Source organism: Larimichthys crocea, chromosome VIII, assembly GCF_000972845.2.
Source record: "Larimichthys crocea isolate SSNF chromosome VIII, L_crocea_2.0, whole genome shotgun sequence".
Classification (NCBI taxonomy): Eukaryota; Metazoa; Chordata; class Actinopteri; family Sciaenidae; genus Larimichthys; species Larimichthys crocea.
The window spans coordinates 20,060,666-20,076,189 of NC_040018.1; the positions used below are offsets into that span (position 1 = coordinate 20,060,666).

A 15,524-nucleotide genomic window follows, 5' to 3' on the forward strand; every position below is an offset into this window, starting at 1 on the left:
AACTAAGAAAAATAAAAGAAGAGTAAAGAGAGAGAGAGAAAGTGACCCACCTAACTGTGACAGAAACCATATTCTTCTCTCCTACGTGGTCGAGAGTCAATTGTTCATATGAAGCTACTGTACACATGAATTCAATAGACTCATGGCTAAATGTAACCACAACCTCACATGTTTTGTCAATTAATGACAACTTGGTAACAACAGACACAAGGTGGGAGATCCTCCTAATATTTTATTCAAGAAAGATCGAATCTCTTCACAATATTTTGAAGTCCCCACCTCCTCACCACATGTCCAACATGAGTCATTGTCCTCCTTTAGTTTAAGCAATTCACAGGTAACCACCTGCTTATAAATAACCTGAGAGACCAGAAAACTGAACATTTTAAAAAGGTGTTGCATCAAATCTCTTTTTTTCTGGTTACATAGGGTGTGAGGACTTATTGTGTTCTAATATTTCAAAAAAGTCAAACCAAATGTCCACTTTGTGTTTGCTTTACAGTGCAATAATGTTAGCAATGTGGACCACCTCAAAAGTCAACAGCTTGTGAAATCAGAAAGAAAGAGCCACAGAGAGATTACTCAGCATCGTTAGTGATCCGTCTTTACTACAACTATTTCATACATATTCAACTTAAACTCAGCCCAGCGTTGCTGTCAGGTCTCTGTAACCTATGTGAAGCGTTTACGACAAAATAAAAACTAAAAAAAAAAGCTTTAAAGAAAGAAGAGAAGAGAAGCTTTCATGCCTCTGGTCATCGTTTCCTTCCTGCAGCTAAACTCTGATGTGAACTATAAGTGTAGGTGTTGTAGACTTGGGTGCGGTTTGTGGTGCGAGGCACTGACAGGTCCACTGTGAAAAACACAAATGTAAAGCAGAACGGGGGGCGTTCAACTTCAACCTACAGGCCTCTGATAAAACATGCAGCATGGACTCACTTCTCCTGCTAGTTTATATTCAGTCCACCAACCAAGTCAGCGAGAAATCAATGCAGAGACTTGTTAAAAGATGAACTGATTGATTGTTTTATAGACTGAACCAAACAAAAGGCAACAGTGACAAAGGAGTAAGATCTGGTTCTGTCTGTCATGTGTTTTAATCATGGTAATTTACCAGAGTAGGTTATGGAATAAAAGTTATTTGAATTATTATTCAGTGAACTCTGTGGATCATACCTTGCACTCTTCATCCAACAGGTCCAGGACGCCCATCTTGGCTTCTATGAGGTTGATGCAGGGCTGATTGTCGTAGAAGTCGATCAGAGTCCACGGGATCTGCTCCTTCATGTACTCCTCCTGCTCCAGCTTGAACACATGCTGCACACATACACAAAAAAGTGGGGATCAGGCTGGATCTGTGCATCAGATAATTAAAGAAATGAGACCTCCATCAGGTAAAATATGCTGCTCACCATGTTGAACTGCTGCTGGAGTTTCTCATTAGCGTAGTTGATGCAGAACTGCTCAAAGCTGTTGATCTCAAATGTCTCAAACCTTGAGAGGAAGAACAGAGGAGTCAGACAGCTGTATGACATCGACTACATGGCTAACTCAATTAAATGATCAAATCAAAAGCTGAGTTATTAGTACAACTCGCAGATGTACCCGTAGATGTCGAGGACCCCGATGAAGGAGTGCTGTTTGACATTGGTGATTAGGGCTTTGTTAACGTGCTCCACAATCCAGTTGAAAAGCTTGGCGTAGATATGTTTGGACAGAGCGTCACGGGCGTTGGTGGCCTGCAGGCGGGGGATAGTCTTGATATACGTTTCTGTGGCCGTCTTCAGCTTCCTGTGGCACAGCCACTGAGACATGTCCTGATAGGTCACGCCTACCAAGTCGCAGAACGCCGTCAGGTGGCGATTATTGGGCTACGGGTAGAAGCAGATTTGAATCATTAAAAACGAGAAACCCAACAAGATGTCAGCTATGAAAAGGTGGATTCCATCATTCGGAGAGACATTAAATTATAATATTTTTGGATCTACATAACATTCGTTTTCACATTTCTGTCTGTCACTGGCTAACATAAACTTTACCAGTGATTTATCAATGATGCAAATACTGCTGTCAGTGAACCACAAAGAATTTGCTCTGTCACTCGGAAAGTGAATGAGCACATAATGTCTCTGTGTGGGAGTCCGATAATTGTTCTCAGATAACCTACAATACTGAAGGTCATCATATTTATGCTAATAGCCAATTTAACCACAGAGAAGTTAGTCCAGTGTGAGGCTTTCGAAAATCACAAACACATCAAACTGTCTGTGAGTTTTATGACAGAGAGACAAGGAATAGATTGAACATGAATGCAACAGTTCTCATGACAGCACAACTTAAATTAAATCAGTACATAGGTATGATTGAGGAGTGACATGTATTGAAATATTTCTGACATATTTCTAATGAATTTTCTCCTTCATATCCCCGTCACATGGAGTGACGTGTTGGGGATGTTTGCTGACACTTTCAGACATTTGAATTGCTCCCATTCATCACAACAATCATGTCATGTTTGTCAATCCAGTTATAGGAGGGCAGCTGAAATCAAAAAGACAAACTTTCCCCCCCGCCACAAAAAGAACAAAAACAAGTTTAAGTGTTGCTGACAATCAGAACTGCAGTACAAATATTATCCTCACAGGAATGACGCTGCTGTCTGAGTCTCTGTCTTTAATCTCCACGTTTCCCAGATGAAGAATAGCAGCCAAAACCTGGAACAACCCCATCTGATAGGACTCATTAATACCTGCAGAGGAACACACATATATATCAATATCCCCAAATTCAATTCATTTTCTGATTATTATACACTTCACTCCACCAGTCACATTTTAAAATACATTACATCTGAATGTGTATTTAATTATACGCGAGGGTGTGCGTGTTACCGAGCAGTGTGAAGGCATTGCGAGTGGTGCAAAGCTCCTTGGTGTCGTCCACGCCGTCGATGACGGGGCTGCGGCCCTGTCTGGTGTACAAGAAGTCGTTTGCACTGCCTGTGTGGAGAAACAGAGAGGGTGAATACATTCAGAAAACATGCAGTGCGTGCGGTTTTACACAGAGCAACGACTTGATGCATCGTCCTAAACTTGCTTCTGATTTAAGATATAGAACTAGAAAATATATTACATTTATTTCGAGGTGAGAGGAGCAGTTTGTTAAAATCATCACAGTGACACTGATCCACAAACGTTGGATCATTCTCAGTGCATGTCCAGGGTAGTCCTCCATGTAACCATAGCAACAATCCTGGTTTGTTGTTGGTAACGCAAGTAAACCAACTATACAGACGAGAGAGGTTTTTCTAAGTGGTCATGGATTAAAGCGAATAATTCACCAAGCTATATTCTTACAGTGGGTTCCTTCAGTGTCCCCTTTCACTTAAGTGTGGGTGTAAATGTTCTTTACAGAGAAATCAGATTTTCAAAACGATGACTCACTCAAAGCGAGACAGACGCCATGTCATGATTTTGCAGATGGTTCAGCGTTCTTAGAAAGGACGTGAAATCAAGAGCACTTCTGCGCAAGAATGACGTTAGCTCAACTTTCCCACAATCAGTTTCTTTGTGCGCGTTTTACGCCGAATATAAGGCATGGCCTGTTGCTTAGCAACGAGAGCCACTGACACGACTGTGACAACCACTCTATTTACCGAGGCCAGGAAGTCAGCAGGAGAGGAAAAGACAGCAGCTGTGTGTGTGTGTGTGTGTGTGTGTGTGAGTGTGATAGAAAGAGAGAGAGAGCCAAATGAGTGGCTGTAAGTGACAGTGCCAGCAGTGTGTGTGTGTGTGTGTGTGTGTGTGTGTGTCATGACTAGGACTAGCAGGTGCAGGTCCACAGTGGGAGCGCTCTGTATGAGAGCCTGTTCAACCACACACACTCAGTGAGTTCAGTACTTCTAAAAGATAAAAACGTGACATCTTCAGGCACCCCACTGTGCTTTATTTTGTTGGTAGATTAAAAATATTTCATATATGGAGTGTAGTGTGCGATCAGTTCCAGCAGACACTGCAGTTAAAAAGTCCTTCGGGGACAATTAATCGGAAAAACTGGTAATTAAACTTTAATTATAGTGTGCTTGGCTGAGTCAGTGGGTCACTGACATGATGGATCTGCATTGTTTTCAGATTTGCTGCTGTGGAAAGCCGCTGCAGCTAACACAATGCTCTTACAATCACTTACTCTGCGTTCAATGCTGTTTTTGCTGTCGCTAATGGATCTGCCAAGTTCTCGAGGTCAGATAATATTCATATGTGGCTGGGCGCTGCGGCCCGCTTCACCACAAAAACATGACAAGAGTTAAGTTCCTTCTGCTGCCAGAAAGTGAACAGATTTGACTGAAGCCACTGTTTTTGTGTGCGTCAATGTACATGTGCGTGGGTGAAACTTACTTAGCTTCAGAGTCTTGAACTCAGGCAGATGGGATGAAGCACAGAGCTGATAGAAGATATGATAATTCCTCTCCTCGTCCGCCTGAAAGAAAAGCGTGAAGATCACATGATATGAGGGGATTCCTACATGTACATCTAAAGCATGAATGGCATTCACCTGCACGGATTCAGTCCTCATCGCACGCTTCATTCATGCAGAGAAAATATGTCTAAGTGTATCATCATATGTGCTTTACAATTACACAGCTCCACAGTTAACATCTGGAAGCTCCACTGGAGCATCTGTGCCTTGCTCAAGGGCATGTCAACAGATATTACAGAGGAGGATGAGGATATCACATGTTATTTCCTACACTCACAACACAAGATGTGGCCCACCTGTACATCTATTCACATGAAGAGATACTACTTGATAGATAAGTGCTGTGTTGTGATATGTTGGCAGTGTGTTGTAAAGCCGGAAACACACGGTTACCTGTGTCCTACATTACTGCACCCAAACACACTCACACACCTAGAAATAGGTGACACTTGAGACAAGCGTGTGAAAATGAGAGGAAGGGAGTGATCACGTTTTTTACACCAACATCCTCATTCCTCAACAGCACTGCCTATGACAGCTGTGTATGTGTGTGTGTGTGTGTGGGTGTGTGTGTGTGTGTGTGCACTCACACCTACATGTGCATGCAAATTTAAAATGTCCTTGTTCTTTATCTAGACGCTGCCCTACTGGCTCCACCGGTGAGCAAATACACCTGCTGAATATACAGTAAAGCTATACAATAAAGAGGTAGGTAAACTTTATCAAGACAGAACTTGGACACACGTGCAAGCCAGAAAATATTAATGTTATGACGTGATTTAAAAAGCGAGGACTGCAGAGGGAGGGAAAACGACAGGATTACAAAGATAAGAAAGGATCATTACTTGAGGAAAAATGTCTTTGACACCAAGGAGAGGGAGAAAGAGGGGGAAGAGGAAAGAAACGCCTCGCTGTAGCGAGACAGCGTGACAGACGGATAGCTGGATTGAGGTTTAGCTTGTTTTCTCTTCCTCTTTGTCCACAAAGGGCTCGAAGGAAGTTACTGCTGCATACCTCTTCTGTTCTAAATAACACCAGGGTCAGACTGACAGTTCATGTTGGCTGAGTTTTTTTATGACTCCTACTGAACAGACTGCTTTGATGTGTGTGTGTGTGTGTGTGTGTGTGTGTGTGTGTGTTTGGTTGACTGCATTTTCACTTTTTCACTTTTTACTTTTCAGAGAGTGAAAGTTTGATTCCCACCTGCTCGTTGTCCAACAAAGTTTGAAAGTCAGACTATTTCCTGTTCGTGCGTGCATGCATGCATGTGTGAATGTGTGCAGCAACACTAGAGTCATGTGTGAGACCACTTAAAACCAATAAACTACTGAGTCATGGCTCCAGTGTGTTTGTGGCATGTGTGTTTCAGCGCTTTGGATTGTGTAATTTACTGTCACTAACGTGGGAGAGTGTCTTTTTAATTTGAGGTTTCAATCGAAGCATCAATACACATAATAAAAATGTAATTCTACTATAATTTAAAGATGAAAGCAGACTGTTCACTATTTCCAGATCCATGAGATCTCAGATGGGATTTTGCAGTATAATAGACAATGAGCTATAACTCATATACAATCATTCTGATGCCAGCCAGCAAACCCCTGAGTGTTGTAATACATGGTGTAAATACATTACTGCTGAAAACGCATCCAGAAATGTCAAGGAAAAACAAATCACAGGTGATATTAAATTAAATTCTCTTTACTTGTAAGGTCAACTGAAGGACTGTATGTGTTCGTGGACAACAAACACATCAGTAACAAGGATACTTCCGCAGGAACGCCATTTGCTATCAGAAATTAAGCTAATATGACTGAAGGACACGACAATGCCACTGTGACTTTTGGCTGTGCTTTGCAAAGACTGACAAACTCCGGAAAAGCGTTTTTTGCAGTGCACGAGCTGAAGCTTAATGTGTTGTGTGTCGTGTCTATTCGAGAGTCCAGCTCTAAAATGCAGATCTGTACAAAGGTTAACTTTATGCATGAATCTGTGATGGCTGAGTCAGAGGTAATAGACTGTAAGTAAAGGAATGAGTGCAAGTCAATGAAATATCCACAACAAAACACATTTGTGCGCTCACCTGAAACACCACTCGTGATTTCTCCAGCAGATATGTCCTCATGTTGGCGCCGATGATTCGGAACCGGGTGTCGAAACCGATCTCGATGTATTTACCGAAGCGACTGCTGTTGTCATTTCGGGTTGTCTTTGCATTTCCGATGGCCTGGGTGTAAGAAGGAAAACAAAATGCAAAAAAATGAATGCAACGTACTGTGGTGGCCTGTAAATTTAGATACAGCAGACGGTGCAGCGGTACTTTATCATTTAAATTCCATTTGTGCACAAACAGTAGCTCCAGTTGTCCCAGAATATCACAACAGCAGTGTGAGAGGGCAGTCAAGAGTCAGATCATGTCTGTGCAGTGAATATGATATTAATGCCAGTAAGCTTAGCACGGCACAAAGTCTGGTAACAGCTAGCCTGGTTCTGGTCTCATCATTACAAACCAGAACCTTTCATACTGCGTCTTACAACCTGAAATAAGCTTAAGATTATTTGCCACTGCTCCACACCAAATCAGTTGTATGTGTTTTAATGGACTTGTGTTCTTCCACTAACAAGAGTTAGATATGTCAAGAGGCTTCTTCCTGCTATACATCGGCAAACTAAACCATCTGCAGTCAGCAGTCTTAGTTCAATACAGAGGATTGATCAATGACCCTACTAGGAATTGTCAGTAGACGGATGGGGCTACATACAAACGCACACACAACCACCCAGCTTGAGTAGAGTTAAATCATGTGTGAGTGTGAGCACAGAGGGTTCTTGCTGAGTTAAGGCCAAACACACAGTCTTTCACTGCAGACAAGGAGTCTTTGAGCGGAGCAGGTATTCCAATCTCTGCCTGCATCAGCCAAACACACAGAGACGCACACACACACACACACTCTCTGCCTCTCTCGCGCACACATCCTCACACACAGGTTTTGTAATATTGAAAAGGCTGATGCAACCGTCTACTCCGAGCTTAGAGGCTGAAGTGACATCACTGCACTGAAAGAAAGCTCTCCATTCATTCTGTCAGCTCGTCTGTGATTGGCCTGAGGTGGAAGTGGAGGATGAGAGAGCGATGTTGGTAGAGCAGTCGGAAAGCTCGGACTGGGTGGGGGATGGCAAGAGGTGGAGGAGGGGAGGAGAAGGGGATGAGGGGGTGGGGGAGCTCGGGGGGTGTCGTGGCATATGGGCACAGGAGAGCTCTCCAAATCCTCCTGTCCTTATGACTCTCCAGGAAGAAATAAAAAACACACACACACACACACACACACACACACACAGCTCAGGATAAGACCAGTGTTTTCACAGCAGAGAGCAGCTTGAGGCCAGAAAGACAGAGTGTGGTGGAGAAACGGAAGGGAAGGGAGTAAGTAAATGTCAGTGGAGGAGAAAGGAAAGGAGCAAAAGGAGAAGGACTAAAAATGTAGTCCATATTATTAAGTGAATACACTGTAGCGTGATTAGGCCAAAGAAACAAACGTCTATACACAACCTGCCCGGAAAAATGATGCAAGACAAATTCACAGCTATGAAACTGAGCTTTTCCCAGTCCTTCACAGGCACGAGCGTTCGTTTGGACGTGTAACTTTAAGTGCAAAGTTGCATCAAGTCATTTCACAAATTCAGCGAGTACTCACGAAAAGCTTAAAACACCCTCCGCTTTGATATGTCAAGAAATGTTCTGGGTTTTCTTTGAGTGTCAGTCTTTAAGATAAAAAGGTCAAACGTCTTCGTCAACAGACAGCGACCAGTCCTCACCTCCATGATGGGATTAGAAGCCAGCACTTTCTCCTCTACGTTGGCCTCGCTGGCAGAGCCGCTGACCGTAGCAAAGTATCTCATGGCGTATTTGGCTGATACAGTCTTTCCTGCTCCGGACTCTCCGCTCACAATGATCGACTGGTTCCTCTCATCCCTGAACAAAACAGAAAAAAAAAACCATGAGTAAACTGCACATATCATGTGTGTGAGACATACAGATTGTAAGGTAAAGTGTTTTTGGTTAAGGGTGAAGCTTGACTGTGATGTGCACAGATTCTGTGAAGTGTGATGCAACCAGTGCCAGGGTTAGGCCTTGTGCAGACAGAAAGTGTCAGATGCCTCCCTCAACAAACATGTTTGACGCCTGCAGGAGGAGCAGGTGTTAACACAACCTTAAAAGCCCCTGTGTACGTCTGCATGCTCTAATATCCCAGCAGGCTGGCCCCCTCATTATCCCAAGAACTGAGATAAAATCCCGAGGCGACACTGTCTCTTTCTACTGTACCACCTTTCTTTGGAATAAACTTCCAGCTGGTGGTGGGAAAGTTAGCTCTGTTCTTTTGCATCTGGCATTTTCCCACCTATGGTTCCTAATGCGTCCCGATCCCACTGAGCCCTCCTTTCATTTTCCATTTCTTACACAGTTTTTAGGAGGTTTTCCTCTGGCTGTGTCAGGAACCTTTGATGCTGTGGACATGTGAAGCGTATTGAGACGTTTTCTGTCAAACTGTAGAAATAAACTTAACTTGTGTTTCATAGCAACTTGACGTACATCAACACACCCCGACTCCCACTGGATTACAGGAAGCACGACTACTGTTTCACGACTCATCTCAGTACAATAAATAATACTAATGTTGAATCTTATTGTCAGATATTCAGATGTGCGTCATCTTCACCCCCGTGCGAGGCAAGTAACGCCGGCTCCCTGTTGAGTTGACAAAGTACAAAATGTTTCTTAATACAAATCACATATTTGTATTATTATTAAAATATTATTATTTACTGACTCATTGTCACTGTGTCTGTGTGTCCCATTACATCGTTTGATGGGTTGATTCCAGGTTTTGGCTGGTGACATTGCAAATTAGCTACAGCTAGACGTCCTATATACTCTGCACTAGTAACATTTAACTTGAAATGTCATGAGACAGGCTGCTTTGACTGTAACAATGCCTATATGTATTGTCCCTGTCAAATAAATTAATATAATAAAAAATAAGCAAATGTGACACTATGCCCACTGAGATTTAACAGGCTGTAACGCCTGGCAATCATTTATAAGAAAGGTTTTATGAATCCTTTCTTTCTTTTCTCTCCACTAAATTAAAATTATATTCTCTCGTGTTTGATTATATAATTTTCTTTAACATTATCTGCATTTAATTTTTCCTGAAAAGCACCTTGTAACTTTGTTAAGACAGATACAGTTAAAAATGATTAAGATTATTACTAAATTGTGACATTAATACAGAAATTATATTACATAAATAATACATACTTCAATATAGATTATGAATATGATTAATTGTGCAGCTCGACACTGCATTCTTCACACAGGGACTGGTGCTACTGTATGACTGAAGGGTCACTATGCTCTGTGAGAGAAGGAGGGAGTGCGGATTAAACTTGTATACAGCACTGTTAGTATACATGTTATGATAGTGTCTCAGAGGGGGGTTGAAGAGATCTACTGGTTGGCTCCTGCAGAGAAAAGCAGCGTGTGCGCTGTGTGTATGATCAAAAGCACGAGGAAGAGACCAACAGAGCGAGAACAAGAGACGGTGAGACCACCATGAGCCTATTTCTGTCTCGGCTTTGACCTACAAACCCCGAAGAGAGTGAGAGAGAGAGAGAGAGAGGGAGAGGGAGGGTTGAGCAACAAGAAGACTAGAACCAAGGGTACTCAGGTAACACACACAAACCTGGCCATCTGTTTGTAAGCCTCCTCTGCCACGGCGAAGATATGCGGGTCCATGTCGCCCATGTTTTGCCCGCTGTAGGCATTGATGATGTCTGAGCCGTAGATTGGCAGCGTCTCGTATGGGTTGATGGCCACCAGAACGATTCCTGCAGCACAAAACAGAGAGAGAAAGCATGAGACAGGTAACACACTTTTCAAACTGAGAGGGCAGGATTGAAGGGTCTTGTTTAAAAAAATAAAATAAAAAAAAAACACTTGTGAAATCACACATGAACATGATTCGATGGTTTCAAGAACAAAGCAGTGACTATTTGTCTGAAAAAACAAGATACAAACTAAATGGAACACACCACATAGTGTGTATTTACGCTGCTGAATGACAACCTGCTGCAAGCAATGCTTTACTATATGTGTTGAATATGAGATTATAGCTAATGATGGAGGAGTTTTTTTTGAGTGTAAACACAGTTAATAGACACAACAGACAGCATTTCAAATGTCGAATAGAGACAATAAACAATGCTTGACTTATAGCATTAATACAGCAGAAGTTATTAAAGGCCAGTGCTCAACTAAAAAACCATTAAACTGTCCAGTCTGAAACAACAAACATCAAACACTGGACTGGTAAGTGCTAAAATTAGATTCGAATGAATTGTATTTCTATTGTTTTCAGCAACAACAGATCAATCACAACCTTGTCGGTTTACTGCAGTCAAACCTCAAAGGTTTTCATTTTTCAGACTGACTGAGTCGTAGATAAATTAATGTATTCTGTATAAATAAGAAAGTGAGGTTTGTGTGTAGAAGTATATTTTTAGTTGTTTCACATCATTGTTCCTTGAATGTTGGTTGAAAGAAAGACTTCATACTATGAACATAACATGCAGTAAGTCCTCACTAGGACAGTTTAAGTGTCACCCACCACAGTAAGTGTAGATGAGCTTGGAGTCGACGAAGCGGACTTTGAGGTTGTGCAACACGGCCGGCTCGTGGAGGTAGCTGAGCGCTGTAAGGTCATTTTCGCCCACCAGGATGTCGGGGTTTCGCAGGTAAGGCAGGTTCTTCGTCTTGGGGTCCAGTTTGTGCTCAAGGCTCTGAAGATGAAGCAGGAAAGTTATAACAGAGATACAGTCCACACACTGGAAATTCAAATATCTATACAAAAAAAGACTGCAACTTATCATTCATGATATGTATCTGCATCTTCAGATCATACCTGGGCTGAGTGTGCTGACTTTCTGTGGCCATCGTAAACATACAACTAATGTGTAAACTGTGTTTATACTCACCAAATGATGAGAGTGATACATGCCCTTATGCTCATTGCTCAAAACCAAAAGTGAAAAGGTTTCCCCCCAAATGTTACATTAAATAAAGTCCTGTGATAAAATCCATTGGTCCTTTACATGTTTGGCTGCTGCAGCTTTCTAACTCTGGCTGACTCTCAGCAGTGACCCATCGTTTAAAGAATCAAAAACAGATGTCCACTCCCATTAAAATAATTCATACAGTACTTCATACAAATGTTTTCAGAAATGTCATGAGACGGGCTACTGATTTGCCACAGCTCTGGAACAGAAGCGGCAGTCGCTCAAAGCATTGTATTGTATTGCATTGACCTTGTTTTCAACTGTGTAAACAGTTCAGCTTCATGCTTACACGTTTTTGTTAAATATCCCCATTAATTGGATTTCTGTCTCTTTATGAAGCATGTTTGACTAGCATGTTTCAATCTGATAAGCATCAGGAATGAACTAATTAAGTGTTATTTTTTAAAACGTTGTGATATGAACAGCAGCTATCTAGCCTATGAACATGAGAGCACGATTCCATCAAGGTGTCACAATCATTTCAATGTGTTATTAACGGAAAATATTCAAACTTTTAATCCACAATGACAGACAGGGTGCTTAAAATGTGCAGAAATTTGTTAATATGCAACGCAAAGACATTGTTTTTTTGATTGGGGTTTGGTGGTCGTCTTTGAGAGTATGAGCTACGTTGAAAACAGTTGCTGCTGTGGGCCTGTAGAGCCCACTGAGTCATGGTATGTGATATTTAACTTGATCTCCACCTGGCCTGGACTGTCACCAAAACTCACTTTTTCTTGGCTCATGACCTAACTTTCCAGCCAAACTGTTGACAAGTTTTGAAGACATTAAACAACCAGAGCCAAAAACAGAAACCATCTTAATGGGGCAGGCTATATTTACATATGATAACTTAAATAATAAATCACTAGGAGCAATATATGAAATGGTTTTGCCTGCAGCATGCACTCATTAACAGAAGTGCTCGTTGTTGCTGTGTGCTTGTGGCTGTTTGTATTCTACGATGACGGATTCAATTTACTGCTATACATTTAAAATGCTCCTCGGGGCATCATTGCAAGCTGGTCTCATTTGTGGAGAGAGCTAATGGTTAAACCGATATCCGCTAATGAGACGCAGCACTTTGAAGAGACAAAAAAAAAAAAAGAGACAGATTTATCCCAATACTACTCCTCTTCTATTCATCCTCACCGTTCCATCCTCCAGCATAAGCTGCAGGGAGGGGTCGCCATTTTTGTAGTCCTTGGTCAGCTCAGCCGACTTCCACACCTCCTCTGCATCGGGGATCCACACCCGAGCGCACTGAGAGACGAAGAAACAGGAGGGAAACGAGAAAGGTTAGATGAAGACATGTCATAGCACTTCAGGAAGAGCTCGGCATCCAAAACTAAACTTTTTCAAGATTTTAATGCCTTCTTAGACACTGGTTCAGTATTTATGCAGATGGCATCAGGTTTGAAATACAAAACATATTATAGCTTTAAAATAATACAACATTTCAAGTGTAAGATAAACCCACTTCATCTGATTTTTCATGCAGGCTGGAGTCGATATTTCATTATTATTTGGTGAGCCAAATTTGCTTCACCTCAGTTCAACTCAAGCAAGTTTCATAAGAGTAGTAAGTTAAGGGTGATGCTCGACTGAGTAGTTTTATAAGAGTAGTAAGTTAAAAAGGGCAACAGAGAAAACACTGGGCTGTTGTGTTTTAAGTCATGAGCGCACAGTTCGTAATGGTCAGTAAAGTTGTGGGAACAAACTTGTTGAACAAGATAATAACGACGATGAAGAATGCGGTTGTTAAATTATCTCTCTCACACACACACACACGGTTCACTATAAAACAGTGAACAGGCAATCAGCTGATCACAGACATGCGGTGAAAACAGTGATGAACACTGGCGGTCACATGGCTAAGGAATCCAGCTCTGAAGCGTAGACACACAGAAACTTTATTTCTTATGATTTCCCGGACGACTCTGCAGCGATTAGAAGATTTGACATCGTGAGAAGACATTGTGACCTTAAAGACCCTGAAAGACGAGGCCTGTGGTCCATGACGTCAGTGGTCAAACAGCGGTGAAGTTGTTTGTCAGTACATCTGGCATTACATGAGGTCAAAGACGACAGGAAATTAGGTCTGATGGGATTTGTATTACCTGACATTTATTATTTATTTCAATATTTCAATGGCATAAGTGTAAAAATAAATCAATGTTTATTCTCATAAGAAAGCAGATAAAATATAATCTTCATCTTTTTGTCTTTGTTACAGCATTATTCAGACACACAGACGGACTTTGTATCATATATCTAATGATGAACACACACAGTGAACTACTAAAATGGAGCATACGAATGACACTTTCTTGATGAGGACAACCGAAGCACATGACGATGAGCGATGAGAATCTTTCTGACAACGATTTCATGGCTTCTTTTGGCTTCATTGAGGATGATTTCAGAGAGGCGAGAGAGAAAGACCTCATTGTAGGAGGGCACGGCGGGAGAGAAACTGGCTAAATTGGTCTGCTGCTTCACTACCGATCATCTGAGTAATGACATCATGGTCACACACACACACCCTCCCTCTCCCTCTCCCTCTCTCTATGTCTGTCTGTGTCTTCATGTTAAGAACAGAAAGCACGCAGGAAACAGAAAGTGTTTAGTCTTTTTACTTCTGTCATGTGTTTGTGATTAAAAAGTGCTTTTATTCAAAATTCCACCTCCACCAAACCTGCTGGTGGTCCCAGTTTTTTTTCCCCTTTCTTCAACTTTTCTCTGTTTTCACGCCTGCAGGAGCACGAAACATTGCGATCACTGTGGTTGGATAGCGTGCCGTGTGGTCGTTACAAAAGCAGCGATGCAGCCTGTGTTATTAGTTAGAGAACAAACTTGATGGACACAACTAAATCAGAAAAAAAAAGTTATTATGCAATAAAGAACTATAAAAGGAATAGGTAAATGACGAATAATGGACAATCATTTAAAGTGGGAAAGAGGTCGCAAGAGGTGTGTGTGCAGAGACTAAGTGTGTGTGTAATACTGGATTTTTGAGGCCAATACTGATACATTAATATAACAAACTAATACTGATATTTGAGAATTAAGCTTACATAAACAAACAGTTATTAAAGAATTGGGAGCACTATACAGCATGTACTGACATTTAAAGTAAACTTGTTCCCGCCCTGTTGGACTTAAGTATCTTAAACATACGTTTGGTATTTCTGCCCTGCATTTTTTTGTACATAGTCACTCGGCGCATACGCTGATACGAATATGTCTGTGATACGCAAACAGCAGCTGATAAATCTGTTGCTATTGGCTGATTTATACACCAGGCTCAAATCTGTACACGTGGTTTTCTAGGAGTCGTAATGAAAGTTGTGTTGGTCGTGTGAGGTCAAAGAAAGAAATAAGAGAGCATGAAGTGAAACGGACAGACAGACACAATGTATCTGAGTGTCAGCGATCAAAAGGCAGCTTAAAAAAGGGGAAGCCTTTACAAATAACTAGAGCGGTCATACAACAGGTTACAACCTCAAAAACACTCACAACTAAAATATCTGTGAGGTCAAACATCCCTGTCTCTTACCTAAATCTCTTACTAAATCTACCAATAAACGATCTGAGCAATAAACAGTAAAGTAATGCTAACATCTAATTAACGCTGACATATTAATGGCATAATCAGCCCGTTGATTGAAATGTTTATATTGTTTCTGTGATGATGTTCTCTGCCTGCCAGAACTGACAGATTTGTCAAAGCTGCTGTCACTTTTAGCCATAAAGAAGAGCCAATTATGTTCACGTGTCAATCAAAGAGTGCATCAAAATATTATCTAATGCATGTTTTTGTTTTAACCAATGTTAATTTAAGGCAGATGAACAACTTGCACATCATTATTCAGTTCAGGAAACCTGGTTTTATTTTATTTTCGAAATAGTGTTCCCAAAGTTAATGATAT

General features: G+C 41.4%; 1 protein-coding gene across 4 annotated transcripts in view; it reads right to left on the reverse strand.

The window, feature by feature from the left end:
• The window catches only part of myo5aa (myosin VAa), a 48,790-nt gene that overhangs the window by 22,601 nt on the left and 10,665 nt on the right, over window positions 1–15,524 (reverse strand). For all 4 annotated transcript variants that reach the window (XM_019278890.2, XM_019278891.2, XM_019278888.2 and 1 more), the window contains exons 2-12: window positions 12,745–12,855; window positions 11,145–11,316; window positions 10,221–10,365; window positions 8,293–8,449; window positions 6,560–6,703; window positions 4,395–4,476; window positions 2,892–2,999; window positions 2,643–2,749; window positions 1,606–1,871; window positions 1,413–1,494; window positions 1,177–1,317 (exon numbers count right to left, since the gene is read on the reverse strand). In XM_019278890.2, coding sequence (XP_019134435.1) covers window positions 1,177–1,317; window positions 1,413–1,494; window positions 1,606–1,871; window positions 2,643–2,749; window positions 2,892–2,999; window positions 4,395–4,476; window positions 6,560–6,703; window positions 8,293–8,449; window positions 10,221–10,365; window positions 11,145–11,316; window positions 12,745–12,855 — 1,515 coding nt within the window. The remainder of the gene's footprint in view (window positions 1–1,176; window positions 1,318–1,412; window positions 1,495–1,605; window positions 1,872–2,642; window positions 2,750–2,891; window positions 3,000–4,394; window positions 4,477–6,559; window positions 6,704–8,292; window positions 8,450–10,220; window positions 10,366–11,144; window positions 11,317–12,744; window positions 12,856–15,524) is intronic.